General features: G+C 42.0%; 1 protein-coding gene across 3 annotated transcripts in view; it reads left to right on the plus strand.

The window, feature by feature from the left end:
* The first annotated feature begins 537 nt into the window (after nt 1-537).
* The window catches only part of LOC143297440 (nuclear receptor subfamily 2 group F member 1-B-like), a 97,862-nt gene continuing 80,651 nt past the window's right edge, over nt 538-17,748 (plus strand). The window contains exons 1-2 of one of the 3 annotated variants that reach the window (XM_076609808.1): nt 538-1,909; nt 2,515-3,113. In XM_076609808.1, the coding sequence (XP_076465923.1) occupies nt 2,639-3,113 (475 nt within the window). In that variant the 5' untranslated portion in view covers nt 538-1,909; nt 2,515-2,638. Of the gene's footprint in view, nt 3,114-17,748 lie in introns of all 3 variants that reach the window. The other 2 variants (XM_076609809.1, XM_076609807.1) reach the window with 2 other exon arrangements.

Here is a 17,748-nt window from a genome sequence, read left to right on the forward strand (position 1 = left end):
ACTGGCTGTCCGCATCAACTGGTGGTTGCAACAACGCGTCAGTTAATCAGTGCACATGGTCTTACAGGTGACCGCCGGTTCTGCCGCTATCACCATCACCTTCACGTGTCCAGAAAACCACCAACAGGGACTCCATCCCCGAATACCTTTCCGGGCTGACACCCACGCCCACTCTTCGAATGAGTCGTTGTGATGTCCATCATCCGTACTGCACGATGCTCCCAGGCGGGTCCGTGGGGGAGACAGGACCAGACGATTGGTCCACACTCATTTCTGACCCTTTATTTCAGCACGCGCCAAGCGGAGAGACACGGTGGTCTGGGGGCTGGGCCATGCGCGCGCGTCATGACCCGCCCCGTGTGTGCAGCCAATAGTGTGCCGCTTTCCCTCTGCCCATGTGTCGCTGGGAGGGAAGGGGAGGGGGAGTCAGGGTGTTCTGATGACTGTATGGGGGAGAACCGGACCCCCTGTTCTAACTGACACTGTCAACCCTATCGAGAGGCGTAGTCATAGAAACTGTCATGCGCCCTGACCACAGCGGAGCGCGGCAGACGGTCCCTCCTGGGTGCCAGACAGGGTGCGGGCGGCATGCAGATCTGTTGACCCGTGACTCCCGCAACACGCACACACATACCGCCCCACGTCTCACCCAGCCAGCAGTGCGAGCTATCGCGGATCCGGACGCGGACTGATAAAACGCAAGCAGCGTGTGTAGTCAGTGCAGCGGGTGTAGGAGTCACGACATCACGCCCAGCTGACGCTCTGTCCCAACTTTCCGCAACTTCTCCTCTCTCCAAACCTGTGTCAGACATGTAGCAGGGAGAAAGTAACCGTCCTGTTGGCGTGATGTGCACAGCGTAGCGGTGTAGGGCACAGTGTTTTGTGTGTGTCGTGGTGACTGGGTCGGTGTGTGTGCTGGCGGCAGCTGCCAGTTCACCTCTCCTCTTACAGGGCTGTCTGTGGTGTTTGCAGGGCAGGGTGCACAGGGATGAGGTGCACAGTGTGTACCTGTGTGTACATGTGCTGTGCTGTCTGTCACCTGGGCCACAGCTGTGCCGTGTGACCATCTCGGACCGTTCATTGACCACTTTGCCGTGCTGCCTACTGTGCATGGGGATACAAAATGAGAGCAAAAGTTGGGTCAGTGCTGCGGCATCATCAGAGAACGAATCGATATTGCATTTACACCAGTCCCACTGATCCTGACCTTGTTACCCCTGGTTGGACACAGCACTGTATCAGACGTGCTCCTTAGCAGTGGAGGGGCACTGAGACGACACACATACAACACTGTGGCGTGGTGCACACATCTGGCCTGTCCCCTAACCTCTGATTGGCAGCGCAGTTTACAATAAAGTTTGCCAGTTTCAGGACCAGTATTGATATTACTATCAATGAATAAATATATTTATTTATGAGAATCATAGTTGGAAATTGTTGATAAAGGTATGTTCTGCTGTTCTATTGTCGAGTAACCTCACCAAATATTGCGTTGCTTGTCATATTCAAAGTCAAAACCTATTTCAGAATGTCTGAGTTAAAAGTATAAAGCAGACAAAACCAATCTGCAAACGATATTTACAGTATGGATATGGCATCTTTTCCTACAGTGCATTGACGGTGTTGACATTGTGTTGCTTACTTCCTGTGTGGGTCACGCCATGTTGTGACAGCGGGCAGGTCTGTGGCCGTGGATAAGACAGGTCACGGCGACAGTGGATTCACAGATTAGAATCGACTGCAGGAAATGGTTTCATCGCCATACTTCCTCCGTGTGATGAACATGTCATCTGCTCGGACCTGTGCAGTCATGTTGGACTGGATTCAGTGACAACTGCCTCTGACAGTGTGGCGGTAGGACTGCTACAGTGGTGCCTGACATGGGTGCTTCGTCTCCTGTCACATGTCGGTCAGTGGTATGAGAGTCTGTCTCCAAACTACCGGGAAAGTCTTCTTGTCAACTGTTGCCAGTCAAGCTGTCTTCGCCATATTGACAGCTCGGCTCATCTTGCGGATTTCAAGGCTTTCATCCAAATCATTTTCAGAGATTATATCTATTCATGATCGTTTAAATATAAAAGCATTGTTTTTCGTATGACAGAGGAAGACCATTCTTGACTAATTGGCAAAGTCTTCTAAAGATATTTTGAGCTTCACGTATTCGCAAAGGGAAGACAAGAATATTATCTAGACATTGCAGAGAGTAGGACGTGTTACACAGACAACCATATGTATGTAGATGTGCTTTGGAGGAGGGTTTTACACACTAGAGTGTGTGAAAACAAGAACTTGTCACAACAGTGGTTACAGAGTGTATAGAGAGCGGTGTTGGGAGTAAAAAGAGTGTGACACTGACAGTAGATTGGTGCACATGACAGAGTGTGACACTGACAGTAGCTTGGTGCACATGACGACAGAGTGTGACACTGACAGTAGCTTGGTGCACGTGACGACAGAGGGTGACACTGACAGTAGCTTGGTGCACGTGACGACAGAGTGTGACACTGACAGTAGCTTGGTGCACGTGACGACAGAGTGCTGACACAAGGCCGCCTGCAGTGCCAGTGATCACAGACAGTGCCGACAGAAGAAGACAGCCCTGTCACATGGACTTTGCTGGGGGAGAGGTGATCACAGGATGGAGATCCCCCCCACCCAGCCCGCCCTACTCACTCTCACCTGGCGAGAACGGTCTGACGACACGGGATCCACCGCCTCCACCGCCCCACCCAAGGCTCCCGAAGTACCCCCACTATTCCCCCAGCCCCCATCAGGGACGTTCGTCCTGACCCACTCGCATCCGGACAGTTCCCGGTCCTCCCCGACCCCTCATCACAACGGGGACACGCCCACGTCCAGTGCCTCTTCGGACAACAACAATAGCAGCAGCAAGCAGACTATGGAGTGCGTAGTGTGCGGGGACAAAAGCTCCGGCAAGCACTACGGCCAGTTCACGTGTGAAGGCTGCAAGAGCTTCTTCAAGAGGTCTGTGCGCCGGAACCTGACCTACTCATGCCGGGGCTCCCGGAACTGCCCCATAGACCAGCACCACCGCAACCAGTGCCAGTACTGCCGCCTCAAGAAATGCCTCAAGAGCGGCATGAGGCGTGAAGGTCGGTCACCGTTCTGTCACACTGATGGGAGAGAGGGAGGGAGGAGATGGTGGGGTATCCGTAAAGTAGGGAGGCTGGAGAGGGGAACGAAGGAAGGAAACACTTCCAGATGAAGTTGGGTCATATCCCTGCTGTATTCCCACTCGGGGTAGAGGGGACGAGAGCGGAAAGAATGGAGAGAATGGTGCTGGTGGTTGGAGAACGGTGGGAAGTCGCTGGTTGCTGGAAGTTTGAACAAAATTTGATGGATGGGAGCGAAAGTGGTTAGGTGGTGTGGGTGGGGAAATCGGATGGGCAAGATAAAATATATATAACAAGTAAGAGAGAGAAACAAAAACAAATAAAATCTCCTTTCTTTGCATTTAATAGGAACTTGTACAGAAAAAACAAACATGTTAATACATTTTAGAGACATGTTCGAATTTTGTTGTCTTTTATTATTCCACAGTGTAGAGTGATGGCCTAGAGGTAACGCGTCCGCATAGGAAGCGAAATAATTTGAGCGTGCTGGTTCGAATCACGGCGCAGCCGCCGATATTTTCTCCCCGTCTACTAGACCTTGAGTGGTGGTCTGGACGCTAGTCGTTTGGATGAGACGATAAACCGATGTCTCGTGTGCAGCATGCACTTAGCTCACGTAAAAGAACCCACGGCAACAAAAGGATTGTTCCTGGCAAAATTCTCGTGTAAAATAATCCACTTCGATAGGAAAAAGAAATGAAACTGCGCGCAGGGAAAAATACAAAAAAAATGGGTAGCGCTGTAGTGTAGCGACGCGCTCTCCCTGGGGAGAGCAGCCCGAATTTCACACAGAGATATTGTTGTGATAAAAGAGAGAAATACAAATACAAATATTATCTGTCTGTGTATACATGTCCGTGCTTTCTGCCGAACATCATGCATATATATATATATATATATATATATATATATATATATATATATATATATATATATATATATATTCATCCATCCTTGTGACTGGGACTGGAACATACCTTTCTGTCCACTACCAGATAGCAAACACAGAGGAGCTCATTCATTGGTTAAATTCATAATTCCAGTATTTTCACAGATGATACGTTTGTCCCGGTTCTCCTCAATAGGCATCTCATTAATGCTTTCCTACTTTCTTTCTTTTTTTTTCTTTTTCTTTTATTATTTTACTTTCTTTTTTCATTCCGACTTTCATTCATTCTTTCTTTCTTTTTCTTTATCCCAATCTTTCTTTCTTCCATTTTTTCGAGACAAGTGTGTGTTCAATGATTTTGTTTCTGTCATGTATTTATGCATGCATATATATATATCCATAACACATGCTACGTACTAACCACAAGCTGAATGGAAGAGAAAACTAATGTACGCATCCTTAACCTCAAAATAATAAGACGAAGAATAGATAACTCGTTACGAAAATCAAAAGTGTGTGTGTGTCACAGCAATACACGCCGCCAAGCCTCAATAACAGAGTACATAATACTGCATTGTTTCGGCTAGAGAAATTTCGGCTAGTGGTGTCTGCGACACACACAGAATGCACGAAATTTCACTATCACTCAGTATGATTACACAAAAGATATGAACTATTTAAATGCCAAATTGATAGAACCTCACATGCGACAATCACAGTCATACACGCAGTGCCAGAATACAGTCACACAGTCATTCAGTATGAATACATAAAACGCGTACATACAGTGATCAGTCATACATGCAATAACCACAGAAGATTAAAAAATGATATCATACTATCATAAAAACATAGACATAAATGATTATAAAAACAAGCTATGCAATAGTTTAAAATCAGCACACAAAATATAGAACACAAATACACATACATGCATTCACTATACACACACACATACACACACACACACACACACACACACACACACACACACACACACACACACACACACACACTTTTAACACTCAAACAAAATAAATCGAATCATGTTGCTTATTGCTCAGCCGGCCGCAAAAGGGCCTAATTCTCGTCAGTTCTTCAAACTAGTCAAAGAGAAGTCAAACTCATGAGACAAGGTCAAAAAGACAAATTAACTCGTGTAATATTTAAATCAACAGAAAGGAAACACGTTTTTCATATTGCAAATGATATGCAGTTAATGAAACAATGACAGACTGTTTGAAATTTTAATGAAACAATGAACAAGATATGGTGTGCCTGTATCACTTGTAACAATACCATCTCTCTCTCTCTCTCTCTCTCTCTCTCTCTCTCTCTCTCTCTATATATATATATATATATATATATATATATATATATATATATATATATACTATTGAGAAAGAACGCGACAGGTCATTTAGCAGTAAACAGAAAATAGCGAAAGGAAAAAAAACACTTTTTAAAATATGCTCTTGAAGGAAGGAAATTAAGAAAAACATTATGTGTACTTTTAAAAGCCGATAACAAAATCAAGAAGATAATAAAATTAAAAGGTACGTCTGCTTTCAAATGCAAAGTCAAGCATGCAAATAATTTGTCAATTTTAAACTTGTTTGGTTTAAACAACAGTTTATTTGAAAAGAGACATTTTCGTTTCAACAGACAGGCATGTGAATTATTTACGCTGGAGTGTCGAAAACTGGAAGCTAACGCACAGTGTGTTGGAGGAAGGACGATAATTATTGGTACTGTGGTGACAGATACATCACGCTCATCCCCTGTACCATGACAGTGTGATCCTTTTGGGGGTCTTCAACTTCTGTACAAAAAAACAAAAAATGTTTGCCTTGTATGTGCTGAATTCAGTTTGGAATTGTGTTAAAATGGATTCTGAAAAAAAACAAAAACAAAAACCACCACCAACAACAAAAAATAGAACCTTGGCCGCAAACGGAAAAAATAAACTGCATGCATGCATACACTATTCATGTGTATCTAAATGCACAGTAAACGGGAAAAAGGAAATAATTATAAGTAGTGTCTGTCCATATAAATGCGTATGCATTAAAGCGCGCGCAAGTGTTTCTATGTGTATGTGATACGTGTATATTTATGTTTCATAAAAGATTGTTAACCGATAAATATCGGGTGTCCCCAGAAAAGTGAACCGCTTTTTGACAAATATTTTCTCAGTGATAGAGAGACCGAATTCATTGAAAATTTTCACACAGTAACCTTAGGGTATTATCATCAAGTCGGCAAAATATCTAAACGTTTGGACGCAAATTATGCGAGTATTGTCAAATTCCAAACAGCATGTCAAAAAATCGAATATCAGAGCTGTGCAACGTGACCTTCATCATGTTCATGCCAGCTGCCAGGTGTATCTGACAATCAGTGTCAGTCTAAAAATGGCCTGTCTGGGTGTCAAGTCTGTTGATTTTTTTTTTTTTTTATTTAAAAAAAACATTTTTAATTGTCGTTCTGTCCAAAGTTTCAGTTTGGAAGGATCAACCATGCCTTTGAGTGAAAGTGATAAGGTTACCATTGAAAACTGTTTCAATGAGAAAGGCTGGGGTGGAAGAAGGATCGGAAAGGAATTTCAGGGCAAGGGGTGGAGTCATGTCACTGTAAGTAGACTTATTGCTAAAATACGCACTACGGGGTCAGTAGCACGTAAAATTGGCAGTGGGAGACCCAAGACTGCATGTTCGGAGGAGAACAAGGACTGTGTTGAGGAACTGATTTGATCCCAGGAGAAGCCAGGGACTCACAAATCTCTTAGACAAGTTGCAAGCGATTTACAAGTGCAAAGTCTTCTGTGCAAAGAATGGCGAAAGAACTGGAGCTGAAGCCCTTCAAGAGGATACGGGTATCAAGGAGGGACCAAAATGTTAGAGGGAAAAGAAAAACTCGCTGCCGTAACTTGAATGCCCACTACTCGGCCACTGATGTGAAAAGGATCATTTTCACGGACGAGAAAGACTTTACGTTAGATATAGCTAAAAATCGCCAAAACGATCGCGTTTATAGGAAACGGAAACGAGAAATTCAGCCATCTCGCCTCTGTCATGAGACTTCTAGATTTTCAAAAAAGATAATGGTTTCAGCTGGAGTATCTTGGAAAGGAAAAACAAACATTCATTTCATTGACACTGATAGAGTCGATGTTAATTAATAGTGAAAGCTGCATTCAGTTACTGGATGACAATCTTCTACCGGACTGTAGGCGTCTTTATCCTAGAACCAATTACGTGTTTCAGCAAGATGGGGCTCCTTCACACACACAAGTAGGGTAACCCAGGCCCATCTGGAGGAGGCTACACCAGAATTTATCAAGAAGGATGAATGGCCTCCACAAAGTCCTGACTGTAACCCAATGGATTATGCCATATGGGACTCCCTGAAGGAGAAAGTTTACCGGGGAGTGAGAGACAAATTGATCGAGCAGGCGTTAAAGGACAGGATAATTATGTCATGGGAGGAGATATCGGTGGCAGAAATACGTAAAAGCATTTCTGTTTGGAAGAAACGGCTTCGTTTAGTCGTGGAGGAACATGGAGGCCACATTCAGCATAAACTGAAATAAGTGAGTTTTCCTCTGATACTGGATTTTTAGGCATGCTGTTTTGAATTTGACAATACTCGCATGATTTGCGTCCGAACTTTTAGATATTTTGCAGATATGTTGATGATACCCTAAAGTTACTGCCTGAAAATTTTCAATGAATTCAGTTTCTCTATCACTGAGAAAATACTTGTCAAAAAGCGGTTCACTTTTTTGGGACACCCGATATGTACGTCCAAAGTCTACGTTCTTGCTTTGTAACCTGTTTTCTGTATGTAAATAGTTATACTAACACTTCATTAAATTCATCAGTTAAACCTGAATGTTGCATTGGCCACTTTCTTGCAGGTAAAGGAATATTTACACGTATTTTACCTCAGCTGATAAATCTAGTTGTGTTTTTGATTTTGTCGCTTTCTGAAATCATCAGTGCCCCAACAGGGGTCACAGGTGAATTAGAATCGTGAATCGTTGTGTGCGCAGTAAATCAAGCCATGCCCGACAGTTGTGTTGAAATGACCTATCCAGGAAGGCACTGGCTTTGGAAGCCATTAGCCCAGGTTCCAGTCACGGAAAGACGAGGGTCTTTTTCTTCCCGCGCCATCAAATCTTGAGTGAGTGGCGGTCTGATTGCTGGTCTTTGGATAAGATGATCAACCAAGGTCTAGAATGTAGCATGCACTCAATACCATGAGAGAAACCACGGTGAGACAGTATGTCTTTCACAAAAGTTTGGAACAACTTTTTATTTTTTTTTATTTTTTAATTTTTGTTTGAACACGAAAGTAAATAAATAAACACATCATAGACAAATACATTGCGCTGCACTTGGGCAGTGAGTTCTTTCGGTGGAGTGAAATGCCGCCCAGATTTACCACTGAGAAATCTGTTGTGACGAGAAAGTAAAATAAATTACAATGAAAAGCAACACGATGCGATCAACATATGTGCAGACCAGCAAGTGCCTGAACCCTTTTCATACGCAGAAGATCAAATACGCACGTTATAGAACTTGTATTCCATGTCAGCGTTCGGTTGGTTTTGGAAACAAGAACATACCCGGCATGCACCGTCCCGAAAACGGAGTATGACTGCCTACGTGGCGTGGGTATTAACGGTCATGCACGTCAAAGCCCAGTCGTGTATGCGAGTGAACATGAGAGTCGCAGCCCATGAACGAGGAACACGATGCGATACAATAAGTCACTCCGCTACAATATGTTGTGGCAAATGTTGACCTTGGTAATATACTGGTCTGTATTCAGGTTGCTAGGACTTAAACTGATAATCGCACAATCCAATCAATTCATACATTGCGTATTATGAAAATGAATATCCTCCCAACAACTAGTCAATTGATATAATGTGTATGCTGCATGAATGTCCAACAACATCCAGTTTAACTGATAAACTCTCCGTATAATACGGCAGTGAACGTTCCATCTTTATTTTGGTTGATACACTGTATGTTACGCCAGTTACTGTTCCACAACATCAACTGTAGTTCAGTTGATACTGTATATAGTAGTGCCATCGGTGTTCCGCAATGTCCAATTCAACTGATATGGTATATATATATATATATATATATATATATATATATATATATATATATATATATATTTAAGAAGAAAAAAAAACTTGCCATGAATATCTCACAATGTGCAGTCAGTTGGTACAATATGAAGTGCTGTTATAATGCAGATGGCCTGTTGCATACCGAACTGTCGTGCTTTTTTTCTCCCCATGTTATCATTATTTATGTGTTTTATTTGACATTTGCTGATTTTTCAGCCATTGACGTCTTTGCACAAGTTTTACTTTGATGGTTGGGATTTCATTCGAATTTTGCAGAAAAAAGCCTTTGAATCGCAGTCAAACGGACAGTTTTACTGGTTGAAGAACTAGAGCAAGTGAAAAGTTACCCGCTTTTCTTGTATCAACTTTTGAAACCGAAATTTGGCATAAAGTTTGTTTTTGTTTGATCTGCATTTCAATACAAAAAGTTCAATGCTTCTTTCGTCATCGTATTGGTGTTTGTGTCGTGTCTCCAGTCAAGTTGCGAAATCTGTCTATCCATCTATCTATCTATCTGTCTATCTATCTGTCTATCTCTCTATCTGTCTGTCTATCTATCTATCTATCTATCTATCTATCTATCTATCTGTAACTCTGCAAGTAGGGACACAGATGGAAAGGTGCAATTATGACATGACATAGTTATTGAACGGAGAACTGTCAAGTTGTGAAACATGTCTATCTATCTGTCTGTCTATCTATCTATCTATCTATCTGTCACTCTGCAAATAGGGACACAGATTGAAAGATCTAATTATGGCATGACATGGTTATTGAACAGAGAACTGTGTAATGCTTCCATATCCACCATTTCATGTCCTTTTCATCATATACCGGTATATTATATACGTATATGTATATATGTGTCTTCTGCTAATAAAGCTACATTAAGCGCATTACCATTGACGATGACAATGGAAGCATCCCATGACCATTGTACAAATATGTTTCGTTGTCACTTTCAGGCTTTCATTTTCACATTTGGTACATGACGCATCACGTTGTGCGAATATGTTTGGCGTATGCCTCCGAGTAAAATTTAGATTGCTGAATAAACATTCAGTTGCTGCGGTGGTCTCACTGAGTTCATGCTGCTACTGTCAAGCTGCTGATGTCTTCTCATGTCTCATGTCCTGAAACGTTGTCCTTCTCCGTGCATGTGCTTAATGGGCTGAAACGTTGTTTCTTACACTGTACCTCTTGGGCTGAAATGTGGTCACTCACACTGAACTTCATGAGGTGAAACGTCCCTCACCCTGCCTCATGGGCTGAAACGTTGTCTCTCACCCTGCGTCATGGGCTGAAACGTTGTCTCTCACCCTGCGTCATGGGCTGAAACGTTGTGTCTCTCACCCTGCGTCATGGGCTGAAACGTTGTGTCCCTCACCCTGCCTCATGGGCTGAAACGTTGTGTCTCTCACCCTGCCTCATGGGCTGAAACGTCTCTCTCACCCTGCCTCATGGGCTGAAACGTCTCTCTCACCCTGCCTCATGGGCTGAAACGTTGTGTCTCTCACCCTGCGTCATGGGCTGAAACGTTGTGTCTCTCACCCTGCCTCATGGGCTGAAACGTCTCTCTCACCCTGCCTCACGGGCTGAAACGTCTCTCTCACCCTGCCTCATGGGCTGAAACGTCTCTCTCACCCTGCCTCATGGGCTGAAACGTCTCTCTCACCCTGCCTCACGGGCTGAAACGTCTCTCTCACCCTGCCTCATGGGCTGAAACGTCTCTCTCACCCTGCCTCATGGGCTGAAACGTCTCTCTCACCCTGCCTCATGGGCTGAAACGTCTCTCTCACCCTGCCTCACGGGCTGAAACGTTGTGTCTCTCACCCTGCCTCATGGGCTGAAACGTGCCTCCCCCCTCTGCCTCTGCCTCTTGGACTGAAACGTCTCTCACACTGTACCTCTTGGGCTGAAACGTCTCTCACACTGTACCTGAAACGTGGTCACTCACACTGTGACTCATGAAGTGAAACGAGCGAACGGTGCCTTTTGTCCATAACGTCAGCATTAACTGCCAGCCACTTCCCCTCATCCGTCTGTAGTGCCTTGTGCTGGGGTTTTGGTGCTTGTCAAAATCCTGTTTCGCTGTCAATCATCCAGCCATTTTATTACTGCTATGGAGTATTAACATACCATACATTGCCTGAGTAGTCAGTAGACAAGGTGGGTGCCTGCATGACTTAATTAGCCTGCTGAGTCAAAAGTGATGAGTTCAAAATCTCCTTCGCACCCATATTTCAATAATAGTGTTTTCGCTGCCCATCTTCTCATACAAACATTGTTTGAAAATGGAATGAGGAACGGAGAAAGACTCTTTGAAAATAAATACATGACGGTTTACTGAAAAATAAGAGCAGCACTCTGTAACGTCTGAAAATCACGTTTCTTTTGTCAGTGTGTCAGTTGCAGGCTACGTACACCATATTTCTTCACATTGTTGTCTGAAAATCATATTTATTTCAATGTGTATAATACATGGTTGTGGGCTTCTACGTATTATTAGACATTCACAAATAATCAACCTGTATATCATTCTGATTGTTCGCATCGGTATTGTGGATATCACACGTGACGACGTACGTTCGCACGCAGATACAGCAAGAGAGAGAGACGCTTCAAACCCTTTTTGACATTGTCCCAACTACAGCCCTTTTCAAGGGGGTACAATTCTCAGTTGCAGCGTCAATTGTATTGAATGGAAGGAAACGAACAATTAATAAAGCAAATCTTGTCAATAGTAAAACAATTAAAAAAAAACAACCAAGGTTGTTGTTTTGTTTTTTTGTTGTTTTGTTTTTTTGTGTGTTTTTTTACCGTACACCGGTACATGTGCCAAACACAAGTGGGGACACCTTCATCATCAACTGCACTGTAACACCTCTGTCATCCACATCCACCTCTGCCTCTTCATTAACGAAGTTTGAAGAAGAAAAAAGGAGAAGAAGAAGAAAACGAAGAAGAAAAGAAACAACATAAAATAGACAGTTAATTTTCAATGAGACCATCAAGTACATACATCCAACAGGTTATTCATATAATTAACGATTACGTATAGTGACAGTCCACTTTCCCTTTCCTGATGTTAACAACCTGTACAACGTACTTGACAAACAACATTATAATTTCATCATTGTCAGAGGATAGCAAACTATGCACGTCTTGCCTACTCTCAGCAGCAACATAGAATAGTCGGGTCCCAGCCCTGTTGTCTTCATAAGCTTTACAGTGGAATAAAAAATTACCATCACCCTGTCTCACACCACCCGTACACACCATGCAAATTACCAGCTGCACTCTCTCGGCCAAACCATCTTTTGTTATCTTTTAAAGGTTCTGTTTCTCAAACTTGCTGGCATATCTCTGTGCCATTTATTGGTATCTGTTACAAAAAAACTTCTCTGGCTGTAGAATACGGAATGGAACCAAGAATACTTCATACCATCTTCCATTTTAGAATGTCAGTTCTGTTTATGACAAGACACAAAACGATCTTTTGCATAATCTGTTCGTAGGGAGCTGAGTAAGCTTTAGCTAGTATTTGATGCATTTAACAAAAGCTTGCATACATGTATATAGAGGATACCTTCTAGAGTCACCGTGTGCCATCATAATACGTGTGCAATGGAACATTCATAAACCTCTTTAAGCTAAGGTGTATACTTTTTTTTTTCCATCTCGAGATTTTCTTTAAGGCCCCATACTTCTCTGCTGCGTATGTTAGCATTGGTTCTGTTTGTGTATCAGATAACTTTCAAAATAATAATGGGTCATTTGTTCTCAGTTTCTGCATATATTTTAAAATTTGTGTTAATCTTTTTCCCATTTCTTACACATTCCTGACCATCTCGTTTTAAAACTCAATCTTGTAAATACCATTCCTAAATACTTATATCCATTAATAACTCGTACTTCCACATTACCATACGACCTTTTCTCCATTGAGATATGTGACTTCCGTTACGAAAAACAATAATATTTATCTTGTCTAGATTAACAGTTAACTGCAATCTATCTGCTTCGTTTTTTCAATATATTAAGCTTATTCTGTAAGCCAAATACAGTGTTATATAGCAAAATCACATCATCAGCAAACATGAACATGACTATTTACACAGCACCAGGGATTAATTGTATACAATGCCTACCTTTTCCTGATATTTCAATGACTAGTTCATCTACAAAGATTGCAAACAAGTGAGGACTTAAGAGGCAACCTTGTCTTACAGTACAGAGACAGCTAAACAAGTCACAATATGCGGTATTTTCATGCACACATGCCATGACAGATACTTTGAAGTGCCAGGTACAATTTTCCGTTGATACGGGGGGGGCGGGGTCATTAAACAAGGGTTCGTTTGAATCTTATTCAGTTTCATATTATTCTTCTTTTCCTTCTTTTGTATCTGTGGCATATTGCATACCTTCAAGCGAGTCGAACACATGATAGAAATGATCGTACTATATAAATAAGCGTTTTCCTATTGACTGATCTAATAGTTGCCCCAAACAATTGATTATTTTAATTGTTGGAGTTTCCTTTCGTCGAAATCTTTTCTTCTCTTTCCTTAATTTAGTGTTGTTTTCTTTCTTCCACACATTTAGTTTTTGGCTTCAGTTCTTGCTTCAGCAGCTTTAGCTCTGTCGAAATTTTGCAACAGTCCAAACCTGCCGTTTCTTTTTTTTTTTCTTTTTCCCCCTTCAGTGTCGAACCAATCATTGACGGGCGCAATAGCCGAGTGGTTAAAGCGTTGGACTTTCAGTCTGAGGGTCCCTAGTTCGAATCTCGGTAACGGTGCCTGGTGGGTAAAGGGTGGAGATTTTTCCGATCTCCCAGGTCGACATATGTGCAGACCTGCTAGTGCCTGCACCCCATTCGTGTTTATACGCAAGCAGAAGATCAAATACGCATGTTAAAGATCCTATAATCCATGTCAGCGTTCGGTGGGTTATGTAAACAAGAACATACCAAGCATCCACACCACTGAAAACGGAGTACGGCTGCCTACATGGCGGAATAAAAACGGTCATACACGTAAAAGCCCACTCCTGTACATAGGAGTGAACGTGGGAGTTGCAGCCCACGAACGAAGAAGAAGAAAAACCAATCATCTGTGCTATTTTTTTTCTGCATGCAACAGCTCCATAAGAAAGCACTGATGAAAAGCTCAATACATTTGTTAAAATCTGTATCAGAGTATCCATGACTGTATCCATACACAGTTAAAACTCATTAGAATTTAAGTTGTCTTTGAAAGTCTGAACTGTGTATTTGCGTTTTTCCTGTGACCATGGCTCACGTTCCGCGCCACAAATGGTACGTTTTGGGCAACTCATGGGTGAGAGGGGGAGAGAGAGAACAGTACTGCAGACTGCATGCCATGCACGAGAGGGAATAATTATGTTTTCTGATTCCGGAGTTTAAAAAAAGGGGGTGGGGGGACGAGGGGGGGGGGTGTGAGTCTGATAACCCAAACCAGGACTTTCCTGTATGAGTATTGTTGAAGGTGCAGGTCCGATTCACCTATTCCATTTCGCCTACTCTTTGATCGTGCGGCCACCCTCTATCGCATATTGACTCTATCCTGTTTCGCCTGCCACCAGTACCTTTCCTCCTTCTCAGCTTCCATGAACAACTGCAATTGTCTCCGGGACTTGCGACATGGCGAAATATTTTGAGTGCTGTCACTGAGGTGACTCTTGAGCGAATATAGTACAATTCAGTTTAAGATAAAATTTTGTCGGAGCCAAAAACAAGAGAGGCGGACGCATTTTGCTGTATAAAATTTACCGATACAGAGACCATACCGTCAATACAAGAGACTGGGTCAGTAATGAAGAAAGTGATTTTTTTTTTTAACATTTAGGCACACGCGCGCGCATGCAAAGATACAGAACAACTGAGTACAAGGGCCATGTTGCTGGCGATGATAGGGATGATGTAGATGGAGATGATTAAGGAATGATGATGATGGTGGTGGTAGTTTGAGTACAACAACGATTTTGATAATGGTGTCACCACACTTTTCTTGGCTTTACTTGACAAAAATCTCAATGTACTTCAAAGAACACCATTCCTTCATCCAGCACCGTAATGTGGAGCTGCATCCCCCAAAGCTATCATTATAATTTTTATGTACATCTTTTTATTTCCTTCTTTACCGTTGTCTTTTTAGCTTTAAAAACAATGTTACATCACACGAGTCATTTTTCTTCCTTTAGAAAAAGTAAATGAAAAGATAAAAATAAAATAAAGAGTACAAGGGCGAAGTGGGAATTACCCAATCGGGATTACCAATTTAGTGATAGGCGAATCGGGACAACGCCATTGATGGGTAAGGTGGTGCAAAACCACTGAAATATTCGAGTAACTTTCGATTCTTTGTAAGGACTCTTTCTTCTATTTTTAGCCACAACGCCATAGAAAGAGGGAGGGAGGAGGAGGAGAGAGACGTAGATAGAGTGATAGAGGGAGAGAGAGGCATGGGGTAAGCTGAACGATAGTTTGCATGAACTCATATATATCTGATGTCTATACACCAGCACCTTCACAACCTCTTCCCACATCCGCCTTCCCCTTCTCTTCACACTCATGTGCCCTCCCTTCCCCATTCCCTCCTCGCTCCTATCCTTTTGGGTAACCTTTATGCGTAAGGTCGACCTCTCTTACTTTTGTGCCTGTGTAATATCATATACACCACAGCCTGCAGCCTGCTGTAGAGTCTGCCGTACTGCTTCTGAAATGGGTGCTAGCGGGTGGAGGGGAGGGGAAGGACAGGAGTGAAGTGTGTTGATGGGGTTATGAAAGAAACGCTTGCATGCGTTGCAGAAGCGGCATGACTGTGCCGTAAGTCAGTGAACGTCGGCTGGTGATGATTTATTGTTTACATGAACTGGTTTTCTTCCTCTCTCCCTCTGTCTGTCTGTCTGTCTCTCTCTCTCCATGTCCCAAAGAATAGATGCATACCACAGAAAAGGCTGTACATATATATCAAGTATTTTGAAAAGTACTGTATATGACCCAGCTGTGTCCCCCTTTTCTGATTAATCCTTATTGTAAATGTATATCCAAAATACCAGTATTCATTTACTACCTCTATTTACTCGTATTCAAAGAACCACTTCTTAATCCTTCCTAAAAACTCTGCCTTACCAAAACATTTTTGTTTTGTTTTGTTTTCTGAAAATAATTTACCTTCAACTACGTAACTCATAGTTTCATTTAAGAATGCGTGATTGATTCTGAAGTCCTTTGGGAGTTGTTGATAGGAAAGCAATGTCATTAGCAAAAGGCAATTATGAATAGTTCATTGATACCTGGTAACAGCTGAAGCCCATGCCTATCTGGCACAGTCATATTTTCAGCATTTTGATGAATGAATATACAAAATAAAGTCAGACTCATCCCTGCCGTAATCCACGCGGATACTAAAAAATCAGAATATTCACACTTAACCCTGAAACATGCTATTAATAAATCATAGATCACTCCCAGAGACAGAAAAAATTTCCAGATACGCCCCACTTTCACAAATATTGAAACTAATTATGTTTATCAGAATCGAATGTTTTTTCTGAAATCAATGAAAGCAACATGTATGCTTTCTTACTTCGACACAAGCATTTTTTTAAACACAGGCAAACGAATTGAAACTCCATGGAAAATATACTCTTATAAGTACTGGTGCCACTTTTCCATATTGTTATAAAACTGATGTTACTTATTTGTTTTTTCTGCATCCCATTTTTGTTCGGTTCTTTTTTTTTTACTGGTTGTCGACCAGTTTGATAGAGTTAATTGTGGTGAAGTTATTTTTCTCTACAGTAATTGTGTTGTTGTTCTTTGTTGTTGTTGTTGTTGTTGTTGTAAAGCCCTATATTGTTCCATGCTTGAACATCTTATTTCCTGTCTTCCTCGTCACTTGAAAATCTGAATATTCATTGGTTCTCGTGTGTCTTGGTCAACTTATGTTCTTTATCAATACATTCTGAATTTTGTCTCTTTTGCTGGTTATAACATTTCTTTCCATACAACTGACTTCAGAACTCAGTCATACATTCAACAAAAACATCAAGGGCAATATCACTGTCTAAATCCAGACTTTGTGCAGCATGTTTTATTTTGTTTTGTGAATGTATATTCTTGAAATTTGCCACATAGATTTCTGCCTTTTCTTTATACCACACGCCGCTCTTTATAAATGAGTTTTTAATTATGCCATTCTCTGTATTGACAGTCTTAAGTTAGTCTTAAATTAAGGGGGACATAATATCGTGAAAGGATAAGCCAGCAGGCAAGTGATTCCGACTCCATGATCTTCCATATTAAGAGAAACATCACGCGCATCAAAACATAGTCAGCAGTGTTTGACCTTGTGCTTGATATGAAAGTGTCTTCTATCAAAATCATATTTACACAATCCATTTATAATCATGTCTAGAGTATACATTTCGACAACAGGGTATAACATATTTCGAGAGGCAGTTCATCTTATCGTAAGCCATTCTCGAACAATGTTTAGCATTGTCGTCATCCTCACGAACTTGAGGATGATAATTTTCCGAAGTTGTTC

Source organism: Babylonia areolata, chromosome 22 (genome assembly GCF_041734735.1).
Source record: "Babylonia areolata isolate BAREFJ2019XMU chromosome 22, ASM4173473v1, whole genome shotgun sequence".
NCBI classification, from domain to species: domain Eukaryota; kingdom Metazoa; phylum Mollusca; class Gastropoda; order Neogastropoda; family Buccinidae; genus Babylonia; species Babylonia areolata.